We start from the raw sequence: 27,085 nt of genomic DNA, 5'->3' as shown, positions 1-27,085 counted from the left end.
ACTGCCACAATATAGGCCCAGATTATTCCACTTTTATTCTGGCAAAATTGTTTTGTGTAAGTGCCTTACATCTGCAGGCAGTACCACTGATGTCAGAAACACTGTAGCTGGGTAAAATAATGCTCAGCTCAGGCATGACAGCATGTTAAACTGCCCCATTTGACTTTGGTGTATGGGAAATGAAGAATTCAGAACAAGTTTTAGACCACCTGGCTAGCATTAGAATTCTGTATTTCTGTCATATAAGGCAGAGGTGGGTAATCCAATATTATATTATATTTGGCAAGAAAATAACCAGGCGTGGTTAGATAATAAAGTTTTTTTGTTGGGGGGGTGAGGGGGCTGTTGGTTTTGTTGGGTTTTTTAAACCCTATTGGTTTAATTTAAAATGTTGCTTTTGAAGTCTTCATTGTAATTAGCTATCTTAAGTAGTTAACATTCCCCACATAAATAATCGCAGTTGGATTTCTGTTAAATTGCTGATTTCACAAATCTTATGTCTTCCTAAATATGCACTTGTAACTAACATAGCAACATACGTTATTATAGAAGGCCAACTACACATCCGTTCTGTGGAACAGAAGCTTTTCTTGGACCATGTCATTTCCCTTATCCTGTATGAAGTTGCCAGGAGAGAGGATGCTAGAAAGCTACTGTAGCTACTGTACCCTGTCCTCATACATTGTTCCTTTCAGCAGGCTGGATCAAGTGTCTTCTGAGAATTTTAGGTCAGTTTGGATTTGAGAGCGCTATACTGTTTTCCAGAAAGGGATCGCTTCGGCCACAACAACCCCATGCAGCACTACAGGCTTGGGGAAGAGTGGCTGGAAAGCTGCCTGTCGGAAAAGGACCTGGGGGTGCTGGTCGACAGCTGGCTGAACATGAGCCGGCAGTGTGCCCAGGCGGCCAAGAAGGCCAATGGCATCCTGGCTTGTATCAGAAATAGTGTGGCCAGCAGGAGTAGGGAAGTGATCGTGCCCCTGTACTCGGCCCTGGTGAGGCCGCACCTCAAATACTGTGTTCAGTTTTGGGCCCCTCCCTACAAGAAGGACGTTGAGGTGCTGGAGCGTGTCCAGAGAAGGGCAACGAGGCTGGTGAGGGGTCTGGAGAACAAGTCTTCTGAGGAGCGGCTGAGGGAACTGGGGTTGTTTAGCCTGGAGAAAAGGAGGCTGAGGGGAGACCTCATCGCTCTCTACAACTCCCTGAAAGGAGGTTGTAGCGAGGTGGGGGTCGGTCTCTTCTCCGAAGTAACAAGTGATAGGACGAGAGGAAACGGCCTCAAGTTGCGCCAGGGGAGGTTTAGATTGGACGTGAGGAAAAATGTCTTTACTGAAAGAGTGGTTAAACATTGGAAGAGGCTGCCCAGGGCAGTGGTTGAGTCCCCATCCCTGGAGGTATTTAAAAGACGTGTAGATGAGGCGCTTAGGGACATGGTTTAGTGGGCATGGTGGTGTTGGGTCGATGGTTGGACTCGATGATCTTAGAGGTCTTTTCCAACCTCAGTGATTCTATGATTCTATGAAACTGGAGTTTGATTTTTTTTTTTTTTTTTTTTACAGTAACTGAAACTCATTTCATTGGGGCAACAATCCGTCCAAGCTGTGAAATAGTGTTTGATTAATTATCGTTGTTTATGTAACTTGCATTTGAATATCAAAAGAATGGAAAGGGTTTCAGCTTAAGGTGGAAGTTTTCAAGTAACCCTTAGCTGCGGCCAGTTTGAACTCCTGTCCAGGAGGCCTTAGACTAACCTTGGTCTGTCTAGAAACTGGAATATATTTAAATGTCCTTCTCACCTGTCTTTCAGTTTTCCTGGAATGTGGACAAGCTCTTTCAGGGCCCCTTGAGTTTGCCAAACTGTTCGCCAGTCACTGCACAGGGGGCGCAACATAACACTGCGCAGCTCTTTCTTTTTCAGCAGCCCTATAACAGATAAACCTGACGGTTGCTCTGCTTGCTCCCACATGAGCAAATGTGCAGAGCCAGTCTGCAGTGAAACAGCGAGTCAAGTGGCTCAAGACAGTGAGCTGTGGATAATGGGTACCAAGTTTGTTAACCAGTAGTTTTCATATCTAAGTAATACACTTTCCTCTGTGCAACCATATTAAAACAAACATTCTGGGAGCCTTTTTATTACAGTTACACACTGTGTGCTTCACAGTGCTCTATTTCCTGAAACAAGAAGGTATCGTAAAATCTCTACTGTTTAAAGAGATTGTATAGCAAAATAATATAGGGGATAAAATCTCATTTTTCAAATGTCTGGCAAGTATCAGTTTTCAATAAGTCCTTTTCCTTGAGGAAATTTACTTTGCATAGTTACTGATCATACAAGTGCTCAGGCATGTTGATCCTAAATCTTATGGTTGAGATCCCCATGGCTTTCTGGGCAAGAAAGAATCCCTATAGTGGACTCTGTTTTGATGTTGCTAGAAGTAGGTATACTCCTGGGGTACATATATATTGAAATCAGAGGTTTGTTGTATTCCTCTGTCATAAAGCAAAGCCAAAAGCTTACAGCCTCCTTCTCCTAATGTCTGATCATTAGGGAAAACTCAACATTGTAGTCAGAAAAGACCAATAATCATATTGGTGCCTGGAGTTTGACATATTGACAGATAAAGTAACTTCAAAAGTGGTGAAAAATTAGACTTCCAGATCCAATCATCTAACCTGGGTTAAAATTGGAACTAGATCTAATATTTACAACTTCAACTGACCTATATTCAAAATAGACTTGTATGAAGCAACAAGTCGTGTGTGTTCTTTCAGAAACTGCTATTATCAGTCTTCCCAAAATTCTACCAGTCAAATTTTGCTTTGAGTGATTCTCCTTTTTAACCTGCTTTTTATGCTATTTCTCCTTGGATGAATAGTGAGATACTTGGTACTCCCGTAGCTCTTCTGGTGAGGTTGCTTGGAAAATATCTCCATGGCAAATTTGCCAAGTTTGAAGTGCTTGTGTTGATTTGTAATTGTAAATTGAATCCCAGTACTTAAGAGCTTAAAACAGGATCTACCAATTATTTATTGTATACTTTTGGAGCTTGTTAGAAGCTCAAGGAAAATCCAGTGAAGCACAAACCCATACAAAGTATTTTAAAAAAAAGAAATACAAAATTACTCTAAGGAATGTACATCAATTCCAATATTTTGTATTGTACACATTACACTGTTACATACATAAGCGTCATTAAACAGTGATGCAAACAGTATATGAATGCCAGAATAAAGGAATTACAGTTTTCCATTTCCAAGTCCTTTATAGCACAGTAGTCTCTCCTCCTCCCCATAGTAGTCTTCTGAGCTTTAAGTGATGTATAAAATCTTCTTGTTCCATGGAGTTCTTACTTTTTTTCATGCAGAAGAGACAAGAAGCATTAAAAAAAGAGACCTTCTGACTAGATGTAAGGGGAAACACTTTCACAACGACAAGTCAAGCGGTGGAGCAGGCTGCCCAGAAAGTTGTACATGCTCTGACCTTGAAGATTTTAAAGACCAGACTGAATAAAACTCCAAACAACATGGTCTGACCTTACAGCTCACCCTGTTTTGGGCAGTCTAATAGGACAAGAAACCTCTCAAGCTTCCTGCCATTCTGAATTATCCTGTGATCTGATGAAATAATTTTTTCTCAGATAAAGCGACTATCTGCATTAAATACCTATAAATCGGTCATGCTTTGAGTGGGGTTCAGACCAGATGACCTCTGGAGGTCTTTTGCAACCTATGTCATTTCTGGGTTCTGTGGTTCTAGTTTCTTAGCAAAATGACATATGAACTTTTCCCATGATTACTCAAAATATTTCTGGCTGCAGCAGAGATACTATGCAACCCTCGTCCTTCTAGTCCAGGACAGAATACTCTCTGCACAGACCTGTTTAATAGCTTTAGAATTGTTTTCAAGCTGTTTGCCTCAAGCTTTTTTTCCTTCAGATTTCTGCATTTAAGCTGCTATTGTGATAATATTACTAAACTCAATAACTGCTGGTAAAGTGAGGGAGCAGCATCTGCCAGACACAGAAATACAATTACAGTCAAGCACTAATGAAAGACTGCAACAGCATCTGCCTTTTCTGTGTCACTTCTGTAGCCTGTCTGCATGCAGCTTCCCAAAACAACTGCTAGTTCGTACGTCAGTGTGTAATTCATTAGCTCTTCTGACACCAGTGCTCCAAGCTGGACTCATCTGACAGAAACTCTCCTAGTTATTATTACACAAGAAACTAACTCCCTGATAGCGCAGGAAGTTGAGAAAATGTGTTTGATCTGCTGTGCATCTGAATTATCATGTGGTTATCTAAAATCAGCTGTGACCTTATCTGCAGGCGTAAATTGGACAATATTAAATTTTGAATAACAGAAGTACAGATGCTATGACAACATGTACTTATAATTCTCCAGGTAGTAACACAAGTACCACAGGATTGTTTTATGGATGGTATTCAACTGGAGTTGGTGTCTTTTGGATCAGGAATGAAAGGAGTTCTTTAAAATCTCTCCAAAACAGGACTGTTAGACTGTGCTCTGTGCTTCCTTCTTGACTCATTATCAGCTCCTGACTTTTGCATTTTAATTTACGTTGAATAAATTTGTCATCGCCATCACCATCATCCAGTTTCCTGAACATGGAGAAACACTTGAAGCTGGTTCAAGCAAGCATGATGATGATTTCACACTGGTTATTATCAATTGAAGCACTGACAGACTCTTTAGTGGTCAGTCATCACATTAGAAAATGTAAATTTTAGTAGATGTCTAAATATCTTGACACAGTGAGAGGCAGTCAGATTGCTCCCCTATACTCCAGGCCATTTTAAAATGTTCCTGGAACCTAATATGATTATTTTGCCAATAAGTAAGCAGGGGCACACACAATTCTGTCATTAGACGTTGCTTGTCATTGACTGCTGGGAGGACGGAGTACTTGACTAGATACTTCCATATTGGCACTTCAGCTGTTCTCCTGTGATAAGTTGTGTTAAATCAAAGATGACACTTGATTGCCTATAAATTTCAAGAGAAAATGCTGAAAAAAACATGTCAAAAAGTTTTTTGACTTTTTGTAACAGGTATTGTATATCCTAAGGAATGCTTCTGCCAAGAGTCCTTTCTTTGCTGCCATATAGTGCCTTTGAATGTAGGTGAAGCCTTTGATATTCTATAAAGTCATGTATATTCAATTTGTGTTCTGCTGTTACCCATGCAAAACTGTTACCCAGTTCTCCTCTTCCTTACAAGTCTCCTATGCATTTTACATCTGCCTTTTTCTGGTGAGTTCTCATTTTCCCCAGTGGAGTCTGGCACGTGGGATGTGCCAGCCCGTTCATGGGATGCAGAACATTTTCATTCTCATCATGTTGTCGTCGCTGTCAAAACACAAAGCTAGTGAAAAAGAAAGAGAAGTTTTCCAGTGGCTCTGTGCAGCTTTTCTCCCTGACGCTTTCCTTTTGGCTCATTAATGTAGGATGATTTCTGGTCCATCCTGTAGCAACAGAAATCAACCTGCAGTCTCCAGCATGTGTTAAGGTTGCTAGGCTGCTGTCTCGAGTTACATAGTTATTTGCTGATAGTTTGATTACTTGACGTCGCTGAGCTGAAAATAAAACATTGCTAAGGGTAAAAGCCGTATAAACATCCCCATTTGCTCTTAACAAACAATTTTTTCAATCATTTTGGGTTTGGAGTTCAAAATGTTATTTAAATGTTAATCACTTGAAACTGTGCTTGGGCATATAATTCAATTATGGGACCATCTTAATTATGCAGATGGTGCTTACGAGCATCTGATACAATTACAGTGCCAATTCACTACACATTCATTCAAAGGGCTTAGCTGAAACACGTTATTATTTCACTGTGTGTGGACAAATCCACTTTTTCAGGAAATGGCTTCATGGAATTGTAATACTGCTCTGCTCTGCTCGTTGCTTTCAATAGGGTGTAAACCACAAGGTCTTTAACCGTTCTCCTGTATTCTGTGGTGGTCCTAGGCTTGCAAGAGATTTCTTCATGTTTTTAACATATCCAGAGGGATGAAAATGGAGACTTGAGTTAATAACCCATCATCCCTCTGGATAGCAGGCGGTTTTATTTCTACTTGAATTTTTAACCTGCTTTTGAATGCTGCACCACATCTGGAGGCCGTGTGTAAAGCTCATCCAATCAAGCTGATAACAAAATAGGAAAATTAGTGGAATTTACTTTCACTATATATTGGTGCAAAATAAATGCCATGTAATTCTTTTTAAATAAGACTTAACTTTTAATATTGTCCCTTCTTTTGGTGTGCGTCCAATGAAAAGGAGCCCTTAGTATGTTTTACAGCATGGTTCAGTGTTTAAGGAAGATCAGTGTTTCTGCTTCCTAGAATATGTTTTTCTCATCTGCCTTTGTGTTAGTTTAAAAAAAAATTTCTTATAACCACTTTTAACTCCATATGAGGCCAGCCTTGTATACCTAATTAATAATGAGATGCCATTAGGGGGGCTGTGACAGTGAAGAAAGGTTAAACAAGGAATTGGAAGTTATATAGGGGAATAGCCACAGAGGGGATATTTTAAAATAACCGCGTTTTGAAAGGAATATAAACCTTAATGCTTCTGGCCAAAAGTCATCCTCTAACTCACAGTAAGTGGGAGGAAAAAAATTTAGGGATGATGTATTCTGCTTTCTCACAGTTTTTCACCACCACCCTTTTCTCACTGATTCTGATCAGAAATAGGACATTAATCTCTCTCATGATCCACTGAATATGGCCACATCTGTATCACTGTTGAGCACACTATCTGTCCTCCTTAGATTTAGGTACTGCAAATATATTGTGTAGATGATATACAGAATAGGTGTTGTCACCTCAGAAAAGCTGTGTAGTACTTGAATTCCCACTTCTAAACAGTCTGCACAAGCACTTTCCTGTTCCAAATTACTTTCTCTGATGCTTAAAGGAGAGAGTGTGCCTCTGTGTTTGTGGCTGTATGTAGGGTCAGTTTCTCTCATTTTTGGTATTTGGCTCTTACAGAAATGTCACAGGTTATATCACCATGAATCTAGTCATTGGAAATCCATGCCAGGAAAACTTGCCACATTGTAAATTCTAGTTTCCAGTATTGGGTTTATTCGTGTTTTGTTGAAACTAATCAGAGAACGAATTCAAATCCTGTGTATTCACTGCAGTTCTAGGTCAGCTTTGCTCTGAGAGTTTATTAAGTGCGTTCAGTGGTGGTTAGGCTTCAAGCCCACTCTTCGCGCAGGAGTGAACAGCATCTGCACAGTGCAGCTCTGCTATGTGTGCACTTCTTAAGAATCACAAAAAGACATGCTGGTTGTCCACATATACGAATACAACTGTAGTTCAATTGTAAATTCTCTTATTACTGAGGTTATTTTTATTTTTGCTTTATGCTTTTTTAGAAGAACTGCTTGCAACATAAAATATTACTATAATATTAGAAAAAAATAGCATCTAGCAAAATAAATCAAAGTACATACTTGCTTTCAGTTTTCTTCCTGTATAACTTAGGTACTAAGCCTCTGTCATGGAACAACCGATCTAAGCTGATGTGCCTTACCTAAAAATAATGTGGGACCATTAATGTGGGGCAGGGAGTAGAAACCAAAGGATTTGTAGTGGCATTTGAACATGTCTGTTCATATGTGAATGCCACTTAGGCATGACAAATCCTTTGGTTTCTACTCCCTGTCCTTGTGAACATATCTGTTCATAAGTGGCATATTGTACAATATCTGGGGATATTGTTCAAAACTCAGTAGCTGATTCTGCCTTCTAATGACTTGTTAACCTGTTCTTTATGGAAAAGATAATGTACAAGCTTGAAAGAGAAATGCATAATGCACGAGAACCAAGAGAGAATGAAGATTGCTTTGGCTTGGACATACAAATGGCGGTAAGAAGCAAGTAGTAAGAGATGACACTGATGCTTGCTGCTGGAGCAAAATCTCGGAAGTCCAGTTCATGGGAGGAACTGTTCCTGTAGCCTAATATGAAAATTACCCTGTTACTTCTGGTGGAGTTAACAGGAGTGTGGATTAGGTGTCACATAATTATCAGTCACAGAAATACAGGTTACAGAGGGATCAAACTACTGCTGCTTAATATTTCATAAAATTATTTTAGCTATTAGTTCACGCAAAAATGTAACCTCATTTATCCATCATTGCCTTCTATGGGACTTTCTCTTATCTAATGTCAAGCTTCTTTTTCTGTGACATATTAAGGAGAAAATTCAGGTAAATCGATGTTGACTTTTCTGTTGGCTAGAAAGGTGAGCTCTGCTCTGGCGCCCTCTCATTCCAAAGCACTGCATTCCTGTTCTCCTTGAGAAAAGGGCTCTACCCAAGTATGTGTCCATCTTTTACATATCACAATTACTGTAGCCATTTACTGCAGTAATGAGGCTCTGCCAAAATGACAGTAGGAGCAGAGAGCTGTAACGAGTGTACAATATTCCAAAGGTTTCAGCAATGCAAAGGCAGGGTGCCATGGAGAGGAAGCACCGTCTGAAGCTATTTTTTGGAACAAAAGAAAAGCATCATGTGCAGCTATCAAGCATGCATTTCTTCCCTGATAGGTTGCCCTGTTGGCTGTAGTGGTTTATGTGAAGTTTGTTGAAAATGGAAGCTTCCTGTGCTGTTAGAGGTGTGTTTAAGATGGTATATTTGCTTGCTGAGGAATGGAGGATGTCTTTTCCTTTTTATGTATAAACGCGTTTGTCTTTTAACTTAGTGTGGTGCCTCATAGAGAGCCACAATGTTGCAATATTAAGCCCTTCAAACTCACTGACAAAGTAGCAAGAATTTTGTGACCAGGAGAACTGAGTTAGCAGCATATATTGTTTGCTATGTACTATTTTTCTGAGGCTGGTAGTAGTCAAAAGATGTGGATTTTGGCTTTTGTAAGAAGAATAGGTCATTTCCTGCCTATTTTCCTTCTAAGTGTAAAATACCACATATGCAGATCACAATGGCAGTTTAAGTGTTCTCGTGTTTGATTGTCTCAGGGGGAGATCCAGCTTGTGTTGGGATTGTATATTCTTGTTATATGTGAGAGAACTCTGGCTGGATAATCTAAGAGAACTTGCACAAGTACTATCCAAGATTTTCTGGCTGAACTGATTATTTCTGCCACTGGCTGCTGTGTAGATGTGCAAAATATAAAAAAAAAAAAAAAAGGATGTGAATTGCCTTTGTGCTACTTTTCCACAACTGCACAGGAATCTGATGTAACTGGAATAGAGAAGATTCATAGAATTGTAGGACAACGGAGGTTGGAAGGGACCTCAGGTGGTCACTAGCCAGTGAGACTGGAGAACCCTTGCTCAAAGCAGAGTCACCTTATTAGGTCAGAGCAGGTTGCTCATGGCTTTATTCGGTATCATCTTGAAAACCTCCAATGGAGACTGCACAACTGAGCAACCTGTTCCACTGCTTGACTATCCTTAGGTATGAAGTGAGCTTGCCTTTCAGTAAGTTTTAGTCCAGACCCTACACTTCTCTCTTCTTGTCTCTGAGGAGAATCACGTTTTCTTTGCTTCCATGATCAAATTAACCCTGCACTGCTTATCAAAAGATGTCAAACTTCCAGAATTTCAGTTAGACTTAAGACAGCTGCTGGTAGAGAAAACTGAAAAAAAAGGTTCTTCTCATTGTGGACTTTGTGTATGAGTGTGTGCATGGAATAGCAAGGTGGGGAGTATTTGCCATTTCTATGTATATTAAGCTGAAGACTTCTTTAAATGTTTGTGTAGAATTTGGAACAAATGGGGGGAGGGAGCTGGGCATAACAAAAAAAAAAAACTTTTAAGTATTTTAAGACAGCTAGCACTGTTATATATCTGTATATTCCCCAGCTATTAGAGTACTAATGTTGACTGTGGTTTTTTCACCTTTTAAATGTAACAGGCAAATGTGGACTGGCTTTGATGACTGGGTTAATGTTTTTTTAGATTTAACCCCAAAGTTCAGTCTATCTTTATTTGATTATTACAAGATTAATGAATTATAAACCTTTCCTCTGTTTTCAGGCTTCTCAATGCCAATAAGATCAACTGCCTGAGGGTAAACACGTTCCAAGGTCTGCATAATCTCAAACTGCTATCTCTTTATGACAACAAACTGCAGACCATCAGCAAAGGGCTCTTTGCACCTCTCCGATCAATCCAGACTCTGTGAGTATGCAGGCATATCGTAAATGTCAGCTCTCTCTTTTTCCCCCAAAGATGTTGTCTGTCTTTGCAAAGGCTTTGCATCTGACATTAAGACAATTTGTAAGAGACCCCAAGGTAGTAGCCCCTCCTTTTCTGACAGAAATAAAAGGAGAAAGATAAAGAAGTATTGCATAAATTCAGCACAGCCAGCTATCGATACAGTCTGTCCATAGTGACATAAATGTCATAAGTGTATTAAGCTCCCAGAGTAATTCATTCATACTGTTTGTTGGGAAGATAATACATAAATGTGACTCTGTACAATATATGAACAGCAGATTCTATTAAAACCATTGCTTAACAGTTTTTAATGAGCTAGCGAGTTGGCATCTCTCCTTACTGGGTCCGAGTCCTGCTGTACAGTTCGTGACTTCTGAAACCATATTTCAGCTGACATTCCACTTAAGGGAACTGATACATTGATTTTTGATCCATTTGATCCATTAAGAAAATCCACTAAACGTTTTCTGAGAGTCTTTGAATTGGAGGCATTAGGAGAAGAGGGATCAGAAGCAAAATTGGAAGCAAAAGTATAGAAATGACTCAATATTTTACAGAAGAAGGTTTCATCCTAAAGCTGTGAGTAGTAAGATAATAAGGTAAATAATACTCCTTCAGAGCTGGAGTTGGCAGCCTCATATAAATGAAAAACAAGGAAGAACCCCCTCACCCAATATTGTGTATGTGTGTTTATATATATTTGTGTGTGCATATATAGATACAAGGCTCTGTGTTTATGTAGCGTGTAAGTATATACATTTCCAGTATTAACATATATATGTGTATGTATATATACACACACATACTGGAATATATATGCACATTATATATGTATATATATACACATACTATAGTACTGGAAATGTATCTATACACGTGCACCTACATCTTTTAATACTGGAAATGCATTGGCCAAATTAGTTTTATAAATGTTTTAATTCATATAAAAATGAACTAATAGGGATGATTTCAAGCAGCGGGGTACCTGCTATGTCCTATGTACCTGCGCAGCCACAAGCACAACCTTAATTTCCAACAGATACCTGGCCAGTATGTATTGCTCAAATCATTAAGGCATTAGAATAATCATGTACAACCCCCCCAGCGCTGCCCCCCCACCTCTACCATGCTTTCTTCTGCTGCAACATGCTATATATGTACATAGATATAATATGTAAACAAGGGTGACAGAGAAGGTTCGTTTACAGAGGTATATAAGATTTGTCAAGTTAAACAACAGGCAACACCCTTAAGCTATAAAAATTTCTCCTTGTTTTCCATGGGGTTTTATTGGTACTCCTAGTGGCCATGACTTAGAATGGACTTGTTGCTTCACACTGAGACACTTTTTCATGAAATGTTTTGATTCATTCTCCCATTTTTAGTACTCCAAGTGATTGTCATTTTCTGCCTTTTTTCTAGAGCTACAAAACCAGTCCCATATCCTGTCTCTATATGCTTGTTTGTTCTTTGGACTGTTCACACCAGGAATGGCTCTACTACAACAGTAATCTTCAGTTTCTTCAGGCACTTTCTGCTTTCGATGCTTTCTCTTCCCTCTCCTTGACAGCCCTTGCCCTGTAGTATTTTATACTTAGTCTGTTAAGTGACAGTTCATAAATATAACTGCAAACAGAAAAGAAAAGAAGTTTCTACAGGTGGAAAAAATACACTAACAGTAACAGAGCAGAGTTCTTGTGAGGATATAACTTTACACCTCTGTCCAAACTAAATTTAAACATCTGTCTTTTTTTAAACTGTCTTTGCAGTTATTGGAGAGCCATGTCCTGCTCCCTTAGAAGTTAGAGGGACTGGTGCAAGTTAACTTAACTGAGATCAGAATCAGGCTCTGAGAAAGACCTGACAAACTCTCCTGATATAGTGCTCAACTTTGTCAAGCAGAATGAATCATAACAGCAGCAGAGAGATACTGTTTCTCTCTAAGATACTCCAGCAGATTTCTATTAACAAAGTCTAAATATCCAGTTAAAATCAATGCTACAATACCTATTTCCAATTGTGTGGGAAGTACGTTGTGCAAATTTTGGGGAAGGATAGAGTCAAGTTCTACCTTGCATAAACAGTTTAGTGTCAAAAGTAAAAATTTTTGGTCCAGGAAAAAATACATATAAAGGGAATACTATTACAATGATAAGTATATGCAAATATCAGTTTTACTCTTGAGAGATGGCCTCTGGATCACTTCTGGCTTTGCCCACAGATCCAAGGCACTTAACTAATTCCCATTTTGATCCCTAGGAAACTGAGCTTGCCAATAAAATTTCTTCTAAACCAGGATACAAAATGATCTTCAGGTCAGGTGCATCTAAAAAGGTGCATTTCTCTCAAAACGCAGCATATCAAGCTCTCAAGAGAAAACATTGGACTTTGTAGACAGGAGGTCTGTGTCCTTTAAAGCAGGCTTTGCTATATTAATTTTTGTTTCCTCTGTGAAAGGACTTGAGCAGGCTTAATGAGCTACGAAATGTGATAGCTCACAGAATTCTCCCATTCATGTGCAGCTCGTGTGGTTTCCGCCAGGCCTGGGTTTTTGGAAGCTTATTCAATTACTCTACTCTTCAGGTTTGCGTTTGTGAAACACAGTGATGGAGTACAGTGTCACAGGTCACTTCTGATTAAACATCCCATCCTTCTCGCAGACATTTAGCTCAGAATCCATTTGTGTGCGACTGCCATTTGAAGTGGCTGGCTGATTACCTGCAGGATAATCCGATAGAAACCAGCGGCGCTCGATGCAGCAATCCGCGTCGCCTTGCCAACAAACGAATCAGCCAGATCAAGAGCAAGAAGTTCCGCTGCTCAGGTAATTCATTTATCCAGGCTGTACTGCACTTTCAATTCAGAAATAAGCAGGTCCAGAGAGCCTACTAATCAAATCTGCAGGACAGTGTTTGCTATAATGGATATTATGGAGCATCTTTTAAAATTAAATTTGGAAAATTCAGTTAGTTCTCCAGAAAGCCAATTACCTTATGGATTAAAAAAAAAAAAAAAAAAGAACAAAAAAAGGGGGCAGTCTATAGCTGTCTTCTGCGTGTCTCTTAAAAACAAAGAAAAAAGAGAAAAGCTTGTGACATTTAATTTTAAAAGAATTACAAGGTTATAAAATGTCTAAAGAAAACAATGACTATGTATATGAATCCATGTGGCAAGTGTCATATTTTGAAGGGGTGGAAGGTGGATGGATCATCATTTGTATTCAGGCAGAACTCTTATTGACTTTAATGAGAGCTGAGCTCAAGTAAGTTCTCAGTCCTAAAAGGCTGAGAACAGTATGAGTGAGATTTTTATACAACTGGCAATGGGCATTTCTAACCTAGGATGAGTGAAGCTGGGTGTGAGGGATGGCATCGATTCACATACTTTCATAGATTTTTTTTATATCCACAAGTAACATGCACTAATTCAAGCAAAACTGCCAGTGAAGTTGGTAAGATTTTTCGTTTTAATAAGTTTTGAATCAAAACTTGCATCATAGTTTAGGCAAAGATTTTGTTTTGTGAGCTAGATGGAAAAATGTTTCCACCTGAAAATAACCTCCAAAGTAACATAAACACCTTTTCCTCAACCGTATCCATTCTTTATTTATGGTCCAGCTATCAGTAAAGGGACATTTATTGCCTTATGCAGCACAGATAAGCAGACTGCTTCTTCATGTGTTTTTTCTATTGGTTATATGTATTTTAGATTACTGCATTTTTGTATACTGTAAAGACAAGCAGGTTTCGGTGAACAAATCTATTAGTGTGTACTGAGAAGAAAAATGACTATTACTGATGGAGTACCTTGCAGTGTTTTCTCTAAAAATTACTATGATTTTTGTCTTTTTCCTCTGAAAAGAAAATACCATGATTAATTGTGTTCCTGGTGGTAAAAGATTAATGACCCTAGATGGGGATGCAGCATGAAACTGAATGGCAGCAGCCCAAAACAAGCCGTTGTGCTTTGTGTATCTCTGTGAGCAATATGCTGAGCTAAACTTTCTCTTTATGGGGAAAATAAAATAAAGATAACTTCATTTGCAGTCAGGTTTTCTTGGGCATGCTTGTTAAAGTCTTCAATCACTTGTGACTCAAACCACAAAATTCATAACCAGAACTGAAATTATGACATACTTTCATCTAGGTTTTTGGATTGTGTCCATCGTAGTAACAAGATAATTAGTCAGTAATATTCATATTTAAAGAAACTGGAAATGAAAATGCATAAATATAATTTAGAAGGGAAAGTAGACTGCAGAAACAGATCAGTATAAATCTGTACCCAATTTGCCATTGTTATTTTCTTCTGCTTTTATTAATAGGCTAGAGAAATTAATGTTATGTATATGCATGCATGCCTTGAACAATAGTACAGGGTATTGGATAAGGCAAACACCATCTGATATCATTTATGAAAGGTCATAGCTAAGAAGAGCAACGATGCAGAACACAGTACCTGGTGATGTTGAGAATAATATTTTGTGTGAGTTCTTACCTTGGGGGTCCTTTCCTTGAGGCATTAGGCTGTTTTTTCCTTGGTCTCCAGTTCTACGAGTATATCAAAACCACATGGAAAAGGCATAAACCTGAGTTATGAAGGAAAGAGCAGGGATTGTACAGCTTCAGAACAAAGATTTCAGCTGGATGAAAACTAATTCTATTCAAAAACTCAATAGAGAAGATTGACTCTACTCTGCCTGTAGAGTTTCCAGATGGTGATGAGATACATTGAACTCGACTCACTGTCTGCTCACGTGAGACAGGGGGAACGTCTAATGGTTTAGAAGAATCTTAGTTTGTAAATCAATCCAGAGAACAGACATCCTTGGCACCTGTTCTGCTCAAGTTGTCCCTTTGAATCATGGCTGCTTCAGACTTGGCATTTAGCAGGAATTTTCCATGTTTTCATTTTGAGGAATATGTTTCATCCCAGGATTTAATGCAGCACATCTCTGTGCAGAAACGTCCATGAGGTATGAATCTTCATCATTCGAAGTCAGACTGTTGAGCAGTGCTTTGTGTTATCCAGGGATGAGCCTGCACAATCCCATTGGGATGGCAATGCTTAGTAACTTGTCAGTGTCCTTGCTGGCTGTGGGATTCTCCCTGTCTAGTTTCTGCATCTTTTTACTCAGTGTATGAGAAATGAAATTTTTTTTTAAATCCTTTTGTAAATGTGCATCTCTTTTCTCAAAGGGTTCTTGTTTCAGGATCCTGATATTTTCATGTAGTTTGTTTAATACATTTAGTACGTGTCAGAAAGATGGTTTTGTGGGTGAAAACCCCGTGAATATGAGGGGTTGGTTAAGGAAGCAACGTGAGGGATTTTGTCCTGACCTGGTCTTTGACCTTTGATAATTGATGAGGATGCACAGAAAGTGTGAGCTCTGTGGGAGTAGTGGTACTCAGCCAGTGTTGGGATCACATCCGTGAGTAGTTAAACTTAGGTGAGCTTAATACTTTGACATCAGGGAAAGGACCGGTTCTGCAGTCATAAAATTCTGAGGTGGTCCTGAAGCAGTCTGTGTGTTTTCCACATTCATTTGAATTCTACAAATTGTCATAAAGGGGACTGTCAGGAAGGACCTGGCATGAGAAAAAAATGTGATTGTTCAGTAAATTAAGAGAAGAAAGGGAAGTGCTTTTTGCATGAGGATAGGAGAAAGGAGTGGTTAGCAGGAATGGGGAAGAAAAGCTGAGACATTTGAAGTTTCATCAGTCTGAAATGGTAGAGGAACGTCAAGAAGGTAATGTCAAGAGGACACATTCAGAGATGCAGATGGGCTAAACAGAACTGTATTTGATTAATTAAATGAAACCGTGAAGACAAAACCATGCAGCATAATAAAAAAATAAAACAAAAAAAAAATCAAATCTAGAAAACTTTGTCCTGCATATTGTTTCCTTCAGTTTTTATTCCAGCTCCCCACCATCCTTTTAGATAGTATTTAGCAAGAAGAATTTGCCACCTTTTTTTAATTCATCATCGAGGCACTTTTCCCAGGTGCTATTTCCTCCCTGAACCAAATGACTCAAGCTTTTACTGATAATGATGGAGCAACATCTGCAAAGGTTATGAGTGGCCATAGGAAGGAGATTCTGTGCAACAGGTAGATGATGTACGTAATTCTTTTTAAAAGGAGAATTGGAAGCATTATAGCATGAAATGAAGAAACAGCAGGGAAAGGGGCATGTTTTTGCCCGGGGCTGTGAGACAGGCAAAGCTGTTGAATATACTATCGAATATGTTTAAGCCTCAGATTGCAATAGATACTATTTCCTGTGTTCTTCTGCCTTCCATTTAATGCGATGCACCAAAATAATAATAAACCTCCCCCTTGCTCAACTCTCTCCCCCCAGCTATAGAATCTGAGACTAAAAAAAAGTTGTTCTTGAAAGAGAAATTGGAGGAACAGGCTGTTACTAATTCTCTCTCTCTTCTGTTTAGAAAAGAGAAGTACTGTCATTTCCAGTGGCAACAGTAAAATTCTGATGCTCATTTTCTTTTTGGCTGCAACTGCTCACTATGACCACCTAAGGATCCAATGGTACTTGCCAGCCTTAGGTCACTGCAGGCTCCCATTCTTAGTAGGAATAGGGGGAAAAAGAACAACAAAAATCTTCTGCCCAGTAGCATTTGATTAAGTTCACCACACAGCAGTTTTGTTTTCTAAAGCAGCACTGGGCTTTAGGAGGAAGGGAAATGAATCTATGAGCAGATTGTGTTGTCTCTGTGGTAGCTTATTGTCACTTCAAGAGTTGGCAGGATCCTTGATTGCTGTGTGACACTGTATGAAATAGCTTTTGCAGAGAGCTGCCCTTGTATTCAGCTGTATATCTTTTTTTTCCCTGTGATATGTTTGTGTTTTTCAGTATATTGTCTATTTCAAAAGCAATGAAAGTTCCACCTGCCATACCTACACAAACCATTTCTGATAATGATCAAAACGTATGTATATCTATGAGCACCACATCGCAAGAGCTTTTTATCTTCTAATTCTTAGAAATAAGAATCTTAGAAATAAGGTTACTATTTGAAATACTATGAAGTAAAACTGTCTTCCTGCTTCCTCTTGCATTGAGGCATACATTGTATCTAATTGACTTTAATTAGTTACTTCAGTTCCAGATAGCAGAGGGAATAATAGGAGGAGGACAATGAACCATCTGCCAGCACAATTCTCTCCTTTTTGGACACTGCTGCTTGTTAACCCAACCCAAACCAAAGTCAGCCTCTGTGGTACATATGGATCCAGAGTTTGCATATTTAGGGCTAGTGTCATATCTCTTGTGTTATCCCCTATTATTAGATAGTAGTGTAGTTGCTGTTCGTTCACTCATAATTTTTGAAGGCATTTGATAAAACCTCTTCTTACTAATTGCAATTTTCCTCCCAATTCTTTATGTGTCTTTTCCAGTCTCTGTCTTCATACATATTCACCTTTCTTGGGTTACCTGTCTACTTTGAAACAGAGTTCCTATTACTTGTGATCATCTGAAATTTCCTTCTCTCTTCTCTGCGTTGTTTCAGCCTTAGAAGCATAGAACTGCAATGGATGGAGTGTTCCCAGTCGGGAGAACACAGGCTGCACATCAGGGCTTTTTGCCTGGTCCCTATGGCAGTTCACACATTTCCTGCCTCTTGGTCTCCCTAGGTTATCCCCTTCTCTGCTCTTAGTGACATGTTCAATATCTTTATCAATGATCTGGATGAGGGGATCAAGTGCACCCTCAGTAAGTTTGCAGACGACACCAAGGTGGGCGGGAGTGTTGATCTGCTCAAGGGTAGGAAGGCTCTGCAGAGGGACCTGGACAGGCTGGATCGATGGGCCCAGGCCAATTGTATGAGGTTCAACAAGGCCAAGTGCCGGGTCCTGCACTTCGGCCACAACAACCCCATGCAGCGCTACAGGCTTGGGGAAGAGTGGCTGGAAAGCTGCCTGGCGGAAAAGGACCTGGGGGTGCTGGTCGACAGCCAGCTGAACATGAGCTGGCAGTGTGCCCAGGCGGCCAAGAAGGCCAATGGCATCCTGGCCTGTATCAGAAATAGTGTGGCCAGCAGGAGCAGGGAAGTGATCGTGCCTCTGTACTCGGCCCTGGTGAGGCCGCACCTCAAATACTGTGTTCAGTTTTGGGCCCCTCCCTACAAGAAGGACGTTGAGGTGCTGGAGCGTGTCCAGAGAAGGGCAACGAGGCTGGTGAAGGGTCTGGAGCACAAGTCTTCTGAGGAGCAGCTGAGGGAACTGGGGTTGTTTAGCCTGGAGAAAAGGAGGCTGAGGGGAGACCTCATCGTGCTCTACAACTCCCTGAAAGGAGGTTGTAGCGAGGTGGGGGTCGGTCTCTTCTCCCAAGTAACAAGCGATAGGACAAGAGGAAATGGCCTCAAGTTGCGCCAGGGGAGGTTTAGATTGGACGTGAGGAAAAATGTCTTTACTGAAAGAGTGGTTAAACGTTGGAACAGGCTGCCCAGGGAAGTGGTTGAGTCCCCATCCCTGGAGGTATTTAAAAGAGGTGTAGATGAGGTGCTTAGGGACATGGTTTAGTGGGCATGGTGGTGTTAGGTTGACGGTTGGACTCGATGATCTTAGAGGTCTCTTCCAACCTTAATGATTCTATGATTCTATGATTCTATGTAAACACTATTTAAGCTCTTTGAGCTCTGAAAATGAAAGGTGCAATGTATTGTTACTCCTCAACCAGTGTTTAAAAGTCATGAAAGGCAAGTGAATTTAATCCAGATCTTACATAATTTATCTGATTGAAACACTCTCAGTTGTTCCCATAATTTGCCAATCACCCTGATGACAACTTTGCAAATTCCTTCCGTTTTTAGTAAGCAAATAGTCATTTACAGACTATGTATTCATATTCCTGCCCTTAGCATTTTCTGTTTGATGAAAAGCACTGATATCTACCTGCTCTTGTCTGCCTTGCTACAGTGCTGCAGTGTGACATATGCTCGGGGATTCACGATTATGCCTGCCCTTAGCGTGCTGGTCTCCAGCGGCTCCTGCCTGAGCAGGCAGCAAGCCCTGACAGCTTGTAGGTTTGTCCATGCTGGAGGTGACAGTGGTGGGGATTGGCAGTCCTGAACAGGATGCTCTAGGCCTGGTCACATTTGCGGGAAATCTTGTCTGAGGCCAAGCTCCGCCACTTTTGCTCACCAGGGCTTTTGCTTGAGCAAAGTGAGGGAAAGGAATATGAAGCATTGCCTATGATCTGGACAACTGGAAAATTAACTGTATTCAGATTTCTTTCTCGGGGTTTTTTTTGTGTGTTTTGTTTTGTTTTTATTCAGTTAAATGCTGTTTTCTGCTTTTTTCCCCCCTGAAAGACACAAAGACTCAGCAAAAGTACCTTCAGAAACGCTGAATATAGCGAAGCTGAGAATATGCATTTGTTGTGCATAAGAATAATTCTATCTGAATGGCAGGTTGTTTAACAGCAACAAATCACCTGCAGATTAAATCCTAGACTGAATTATGAACCTGAAGTCTTCACCGTACGCTGTAACTGAGTATATTTGAGCTTTGGTTTGCATTAAATATTTCTGAAGTTGAAGTCATTAGAGAACACAACATGACTGCTATGACTAATAGTAATGGAGCTAAATTCCCTTGTTCCTGTTGAAAAAGTAATTTGGCTGTACTGTATACTCCCTTTTCTGTAAATCTTTGATAGCAATTCAGATCTTTATGTTAATATTTGTGTCAGTTACTCTAACCATTCACTAGCTCGTGATGAACACTGTAGTGAAGGTTTCCTGCACTGCAGTAGGGGGAAAGTAGGCAGAATGGAAACCATTTTACTCAAGGAAGCATAAGCTTAACATAGAGCAGGTGGGTCTGCTTGGCAGAGAGTATGGTTCTTAATAAGAAAGTAAATTGACGTGTCCCAGCTAAAAAGTTTATTTTAAGGCTGTGCCTCATTTTATTTTTAAGTTGAAGTAGTCTTCAAAAAAACTACACATCTGAACTGTTTTGTAACCAGCCAACATCCTTATTTGCAATTATAGTAAAGAGGCAATGAAAGGAGGGTGAATGAATGTTGAGTCACAGATGCATCCATATCACTTAGGCATCCAAACAGCATAGTTGTCCTAGATTCCCCATGTAGGCAGGGTACAGAGCAATATAGATTCCTTACTTGAGCTCTGAGTTGTCCTCTGGAGGTGTCTTTGTTAGCTATGGCAGAAAGCTGAGTGATTACTCTTGTAACTCAGATACCTCAAAAACTAAGGTGGGACAAAGTTTGTTCTCTCACATTGCCATTGCGTGTGTTGAGATTAAGCTGAGCAACACTTACCAGAGATGCAAAGTTAGCACTGTTTTGTGTGTATAGTGGTCACTTGAATAGGATAAAGAAAATAACTGGAGAGGCATTGGCATGAAGAGAGCTAGCCAGCTAAAACCAGTGCAAGAATGTTTGAGCCTGCAATTGGACAATAAATTTTCATCTGACTATTCTGAGACTGCAGCAGTCTCCTGAGGTGTTACAGCTTGATGGGACAGTTAAAAATAGGGTCCTGTATACAAATTTTTAGCAAACTGTGGATTCAATGACTGATAAACAAACAGATCTTGGATTATCAGAGGTGAATTAACACTAAGAGCAAACCATACAATGCTGCTCGTATGTAGAGTATATATCAAAGGTGGGGGTTTTCATGAAAACCAGCAAATATCTGGAGATATGATCATTCCTTTTTCAACTTTTTTTTTTTTCCCAAACATTTATGCGGAATGATCTTAAGTACATCCAAAGGCTTATGGAATATTTTCTTAAAATGTAATTTACAAAATAGTGTGCTTCCCTTTTTTTCCCTATTCTATTTGTCAAAAAAAAAAACCAACAAAAAAAGAGGAGGAGGCTATGTTCCTGTACACTTTTTACAAAAGTCTTCAACAAGCAGAAAGGCCAGAATGTTCCTGTGGAGTATTTTGCCTCTCATGTATTCTGGGGACATAAATTAGGGTTTTGGCAGCTTTTTCTTGTGTGCTGGTACCTCTTGTTCATTGTAGTTGATGATTAGCTTAGGCAGTTATTGTAAGCGGTGTTTAATTAGTGCAGCAGAGGAATAGAGACTTGTTCAAAATATTCTCTAGGGGTTTCTCAGGAAGACATTTGCAGGGCTCTGACTGCATTTGTTTCCAGTAGGACTGCAAGAGTTCATTGACACTGAAATTACTGAGTTTATTACAGATATTCCACTTAATACTGAAAATCAGTATATAATATAAAAGTCTTTGGAAGATATGAACTATTACTTCTCATTGCTTAACAGAATACAGTAGATGAATTTATTTGAAGAGCCCATGCCAGAATTGCTGCATTATTAAACCAGTGTAGGAATAAGGATATGGAACTCTGCATCCTTCTTCGCTAGAACCATACAAAATTATTGGCAGGAATGCTAGTTATAGGTATAATTTCTAAATAAATGAGGTGTGGATTCCAGCATTATGCATACTTTGAATGAATCATGGAAGAAAATTAATGCGCCTCTGTGCCATGTTGCATGAGTCACAAAAGAAAATTAATAATCTAATTTTTGTATCAGTTAGGACTCTGGCTAGTTTGGCAGCTTGTGGGGATTGAAGGTTTACTGTGTTAGGTTCCCCTAAAAAGATGCTTTAGTTTCTTTCTTAGATTTTAAAGATAGACAGTAAATCAAATTGTCTTACTTTCATTGCTGTACACAAACCCACAGTATGAGGTGACTAAGTTAACACTGTACTTATTTTCTGGTGTTCCCAAGTAATTGTGTGTTGACTTTCTGCATAATAATGCTGGTTCATAGCAAAATGGTGAAGCAGAGCCCCTTGTTGTATTACCTGTCATCTCTGCTCAAGTACTTGCATTGTTCTCTAGGTAGGCAATGAATAATCTGCTTGACGCTGACTTTGTTCTTTGGGCAATGCAAACCCCTTACTAAGGAAAGTCGTATTTTTTTTAAAAGCACAAGCATTGACCTTCACTGAAGTCCAGCAAAATGTTCTGAGCAGTTGCAGAGGACAGCCACTTCCTCTCTCATTCGTGAAGCCTGAAAGACCATTTGAGATGTGACTTTCAAAAGCACTCTCCACTGGCATAGCTCTGCAGACATTAAAGTCAATGGGAGTTTTATTTCAGTGGGAGCAGTCAAGCCAAAACTGAATGCCCTATTTTATATGTCAAATTTGCAGGAATGAGTTACAAGAAGTAAAGCTGTTTGAAATAATCCAGGATATTGGAAAGAGAGAATGCTTCCATCAGCAAATGATGTACAAACCCCAACAAATACTATGCCAAGAAACAGAATAACAGAATACTCCTGTTTGCCTTAATATGTCTGTAGTAGCATGTGTGCGCTACCTTGCTGTAAAGTACGGTTGGGAAAAAAAAAAAAAAAGAAAAGCAGTGGTAATTACAGATTGTCAGTGTAAGTGCCACCAGCATGAAAGGCCACTGGGAGCTGGAATCAGGCTCAAAGGGAGCTTGGGGAGCATTTAATGCCAGAGCTTGGCCATCAGCTCAGAACCTACTATTATTAATATGAGCTGAGGTATTTCTAAGATTGCATTTAAATTAATGGAGCAAACCAAAATGGCATTTATACTGAAAGGAGACACCGGGAGAGAGTAAGTAGCTAATAAAGAGCAGTGTAGATTGGGCATTCAATATGTGGTGGAAGTTGCACATCCTTCCTGGAAGGAGCTGTTTGCAGTCCTTTGGTAGTATTTTCTATCATATTAGTTCTGTCTCTGAATTCGCCTGGGCTCTGTTCTTGTACACTAACCCCAATTGTGCTCCAGGGTGTTCCTGCAGTTATAGCGTAAAGGATGACCTCTTGTATCCAGCACCTTTTTGCATGGGTGGAGTGGAGAGCAGCTCTCCGTGAACCTTCAGCTTGTGCTTCTCCATGCTGCTTCCTCTCAACGCTCTTCTCTCTTTGGCGCTGCCTAACTCTGACTCTGGCTGTTCATGGGGTTTTCCTTTGTGCTTGATCTAACCATGTGGTAGAACAATACGAATTGAACATGGTTCTGTCAAGCACCATGGAAGGCTGCATACTCCCTGCCGCATGGCATGCTGGGATACTTCTGCTGTTTTCAGAAGCATCAAAAGGTGAGAGATTCCCCTTTTCTCACAGGAAAAATGAAAAAGGTGAAGTGTTGCTTAACCAGACTCCCGGGCGCTGCAGGGGGGAGCCCTAGTGTTGTTTGCGACAGACTTTCCAGAGGGCTTGCATGCAGAATAACCATTTCTAAGTAATTAATCTGTTTAATTGCTCTTAGAATGCAGAAGTTAGGCATCCTGTTGATTAATATGATTCAAGGGTGATTCCAGCCATACCTACAGAGATGAAGAATCTTTTTTGTCTTCTTACCTTATAAATAACGTAAGCCACATCTCTCTATTTGAGCTGTCCAGTGAGTCCTACTTGAGGTAACTTTGGATGCCGCTTCTGTAACAAGATGCCTGCTACTTAACGTAACTTTGGACCTGATCTGAGCAATCTTAATGCACTGGCATTTCATTATGAAGAAGTATACTGCAAAAGAACTTCAGAAGAGTCTGCAAAGCATTGTCTTTTATCTCTTGAAATGACATGGGTAACATGGCCTGTATGAAAAGAGGATTATCCAATAGTTGCATAGCACAAAGCTGAGTCAGTATACCCAAATGGACCATTTTAGCTTTGAACAGCTTAGATAAGATCTTTAACATACTTCTGCCTAACTTCCCGCCTCTGTAAAATAGAGATAATTACACCTATTCATAAAGGACTTTGAGAGCCTCATACAGAAGTTTTCTTATATGGAAATACTGCCTCATCTTGCAAATTTGTTACATATCTGCTGTGGAGCCATCAGAAGAAGGACATCTGAAATTCTTAGATTTTCTCTGTAATTACTGATAAGAATTAATACTACCGATGTGAAATTATGACAAACAACGTACCTCCTTTTTTTTCCTGAAAACCTATGAGAATTGTGATCTAGTGGTTACATGAAGAAGTGAGAGTCGGGATTCCTGTTTTTTTGTCCAAGTTTTAGACCGAGTGATCTCTGTGATCATATGTTTGTTGCCAAATTTGAGGCAGCTGGATCCATCTTTTCTAGAATGAATATATCAGGTCAGTATTCAAGCCCCTGTTGAGACAGATAGATTTTTTCCAGAATAGATCATCCAGCACTCCTTTTAAGTCCTTTGGGCAAAGCTAAGTTTTAAAAACTGAAATCAGGTTTGCTAAGCAATGCTTAAAAAGAAGAATAGGACAAAAAGGTATTTGTCTCTGTTGCTTAATTTCTTCATGTGGGTATTAGAAAGGCACCTAAAATTTTTGAGCACTTGGAAATGTGGTGTTTCTTTATCTCATACTGCTGTTTTGTAGAATGGCATGTGTGTTTGTTTTATGATACTGAGGAATTGCAATGCCCTGGTACCTGATAGTGGTGTCACGTAAGTTGCGAAATGAAAATATCAGAGTAACTAGCAACTCAGATAAACACAGTTGCCCTCAGTTAAATACAGGCCTTGCTGTTGCCTTGGCTACTCATTTTACAGCACACTTAATTATTTTTAATTTTGGAAATTACTAGAAACACCCAGGTCATGTTTTACATTCAGCCAAGCTTCACAGAGTTCTCAGCTACAGTGCACACATGCTTTCAGGTATAATAAAATTACCAAATGGCTGGTCTGGAATAGTAAAATGAAGCCAAGTGTTTCTTCTGTGCCTGTCCTGCATCTCTTTTCCATGGCTTTCCACAGGTGATTTTATAGCATGCAAGAAGTACTACACGCACGTGATGGTTAATTGTACTTCCTGAATCCTGTCATGTTCACTCAGAGCCCTGCAGTAGTACACCGATAAAGCCCTGTGTGGAGAAATGGATATACGCACTTAAATAGTTCTGCAAGCAGATGGCTGAATTTCACATTAATATCCCAGATGGGAATATCTTAATAAAGCAGCCACCTGTCCAAGTCATCTCAAGGCTCAGGTCAAATAGTAATCTAGTCTTTGGTAGGTGATTCCTGCTGTCTCACAGTCTAATGGATGACTGAGTATTTGCTGAGCATATACATGCTACTGATTACTTTTGACTCGGTGCTTACCTGGGTAACTTAGAAGAAAAAAAAGGAAAAGGAAAAGGAAAAAAAAAAAGAGAGAGAGAGAAAGAAATAAAAGTACAAAGGTGATGTTTGCTCCCTGCCTCTTCTGCTGTGCTGAGAGGGCTTTCCCCTGTTGCAAGCATGGAGGCAGTGGACTGATGCCCAGGCAAGATCAACTTCTTATAGCTGATGCAGTATGGAAGGTTGTATGCCGTCAAGAGAGAGAGACTGCTAAGTAAAAATGTGGTAAATATACTTTATTTACTTTGCCAGAAAGCTTGAGAGAAAACCAAAACCTGATTTTCACCCTCTAATATTATATACCCCTTTGTCTCCTTCATAAAGCATTCCACTTACTTTGCCATTTTTCTTTTTTCCCATAGGAAGATGAATCTTGTATCTATCAGTAGATTAAAAATTATACTTAATAAATTTTTACTCTGTGTAACTTCATGATGTTTGTGATTATTCTTTCAAAGAAAGCTTTTATAATGAAAATTAGAAGTGGTTCTTCAAGGGTTAATTTGGGGATTTCCAAGACGCTTTCTGATCACTGAAAAATTTTGTTGGGTTTTTCAAGGCGTACTGTAATTGTCACAGTTTTTAATAAACTGTGGTCCTGATAACTGTTCATCTTTGGCATTATTTCCAAGGAATCATAAACAGCCAAATGTACTGTCTCATAGACCTAAGAAAGAATAGCTGTATGTTCTTGTAATCAAGCCATAATACGCTCATCACTTGACATTTTAGCCTGACTACCAAGCCTGGAATTTTTAGGACTGGAAATCAGATGGGGTTTTTTGAAAGGGTAAGAGTTTAAATGATGGTGGTGTGGGGAAAGGCTTAGAGTGTATTTTTATAATACTTTAAAATGCCCAGTGGTCCTAATATTTTAAGTGCTGTGCTGTCAAGCTAAAAAACAGTAGCCAAGTCTCACTTTTGAGATATGTAATTTACAATGAGCATGTTACCTGCAAAGTATTTAGCACCACAGAAGTGGTAAGGTACAAAGCTGTATGTGATGCTTCTCATAATCTAGTTCGGAATTACAAAACTAAACTGAAGTGTGTCTGTGGAATCAAAATGTTAGATTGCCTGCAGAATTGCTTGCTTTCACTGCATCGCCCTGTGGAGGTAATGTGTAACATAAATTAAAATAATAGTGGGTTTAGGTGACTTCTTTTTTCTTACAGAAAATAGTATGCGGTCATAAAATGAGCAGTGGTGTATTTATCAGTCTGGGAAGGGGAAGCAGGTGAAGAATGTCATCAAGTCTCTAAAAACAAATTTCAGCTCAGGTTTAATTTTTTATTGATGTTTTCAGGTTCTTAAAAACTGAACTTGCTCAGATCATTCCTGAGAAAGCCTTGCAATTGACTTTTAAAACGCTGGAAAAGAAAAAATACTTCTTGGTGGTTATGATCACTGGGCATTACACAGGGTTCCTAAGACAATTCTGGTGCTTCCATTATGAAATATGAAGTGAGTGGGCAGGTATTGCATGGCAGGGTCTTGGCAACACTTTGCTTACATACACATTTATTAATACTCCTGGTTCCTTGAAGCACAGAGATCAAGTTTCCAACCTGCTGTTATTAAAAGAGAAAAACCAAACCTGAAAAGGACAGATTAGTTCACTGAGCCTAATTGGAAAAGCATTTCATTAGAATGGGTCAAAAACCTAGTCAAAGAGGTCTGGCAATCATGGTATTATGGTACATTAGGGAGTGCTTCTCACTAAGTATGGTCTAC

General features: G+C 39.5%; 1 protein-coding gene across 2 annotated transcripts in view; it reads left to right on the top strand.

The window, feature by feature from the left end:
• SLIT3 (slit guidance ligand 3) overlaps positions 1 to 27,085 on the top strand; it is a 549,687-nt gene that overhangs the window by 391,774 nt on the left and 130,828 nt on the right. For both annotated transcript variants that reach the window (XM_076349680.1, XM_076349679.1), the window contains exons 14-15: positions 10,044 to 10,187; positions 12,887 to 13,050. In XM_076349680.1, the coding sequence (XP_076205795.1) occupies positions 10,044 to 10,187; positions 12,887 to 13,050 (308 nt within the window). The remainder of the gene's footprint in view (positions 1 to 10,043; positions 10,188 to 12,886; positions 13,051 to 27,085) is intronic.

Source organism: Aptenodytes patagonicus, chromosome 12 (assembly GCF_965638725.1).
Source record: "Aptenodytes patagonicus chromosome 12, bAptPat1.pri.cur, whole genome shotgun sequence".
Taxonomy (NCBI): Eukaryota; Metazoa; Chordata; class Aves; order Sphenisciformes; family Spheniscidae; genus Aptenodytes; species Aptenodytes patagonicus.
Note: the sequence above shows the minus strand (reverse complement) of the source record. Positions and strands in the feature narration are given on the sequence as shown.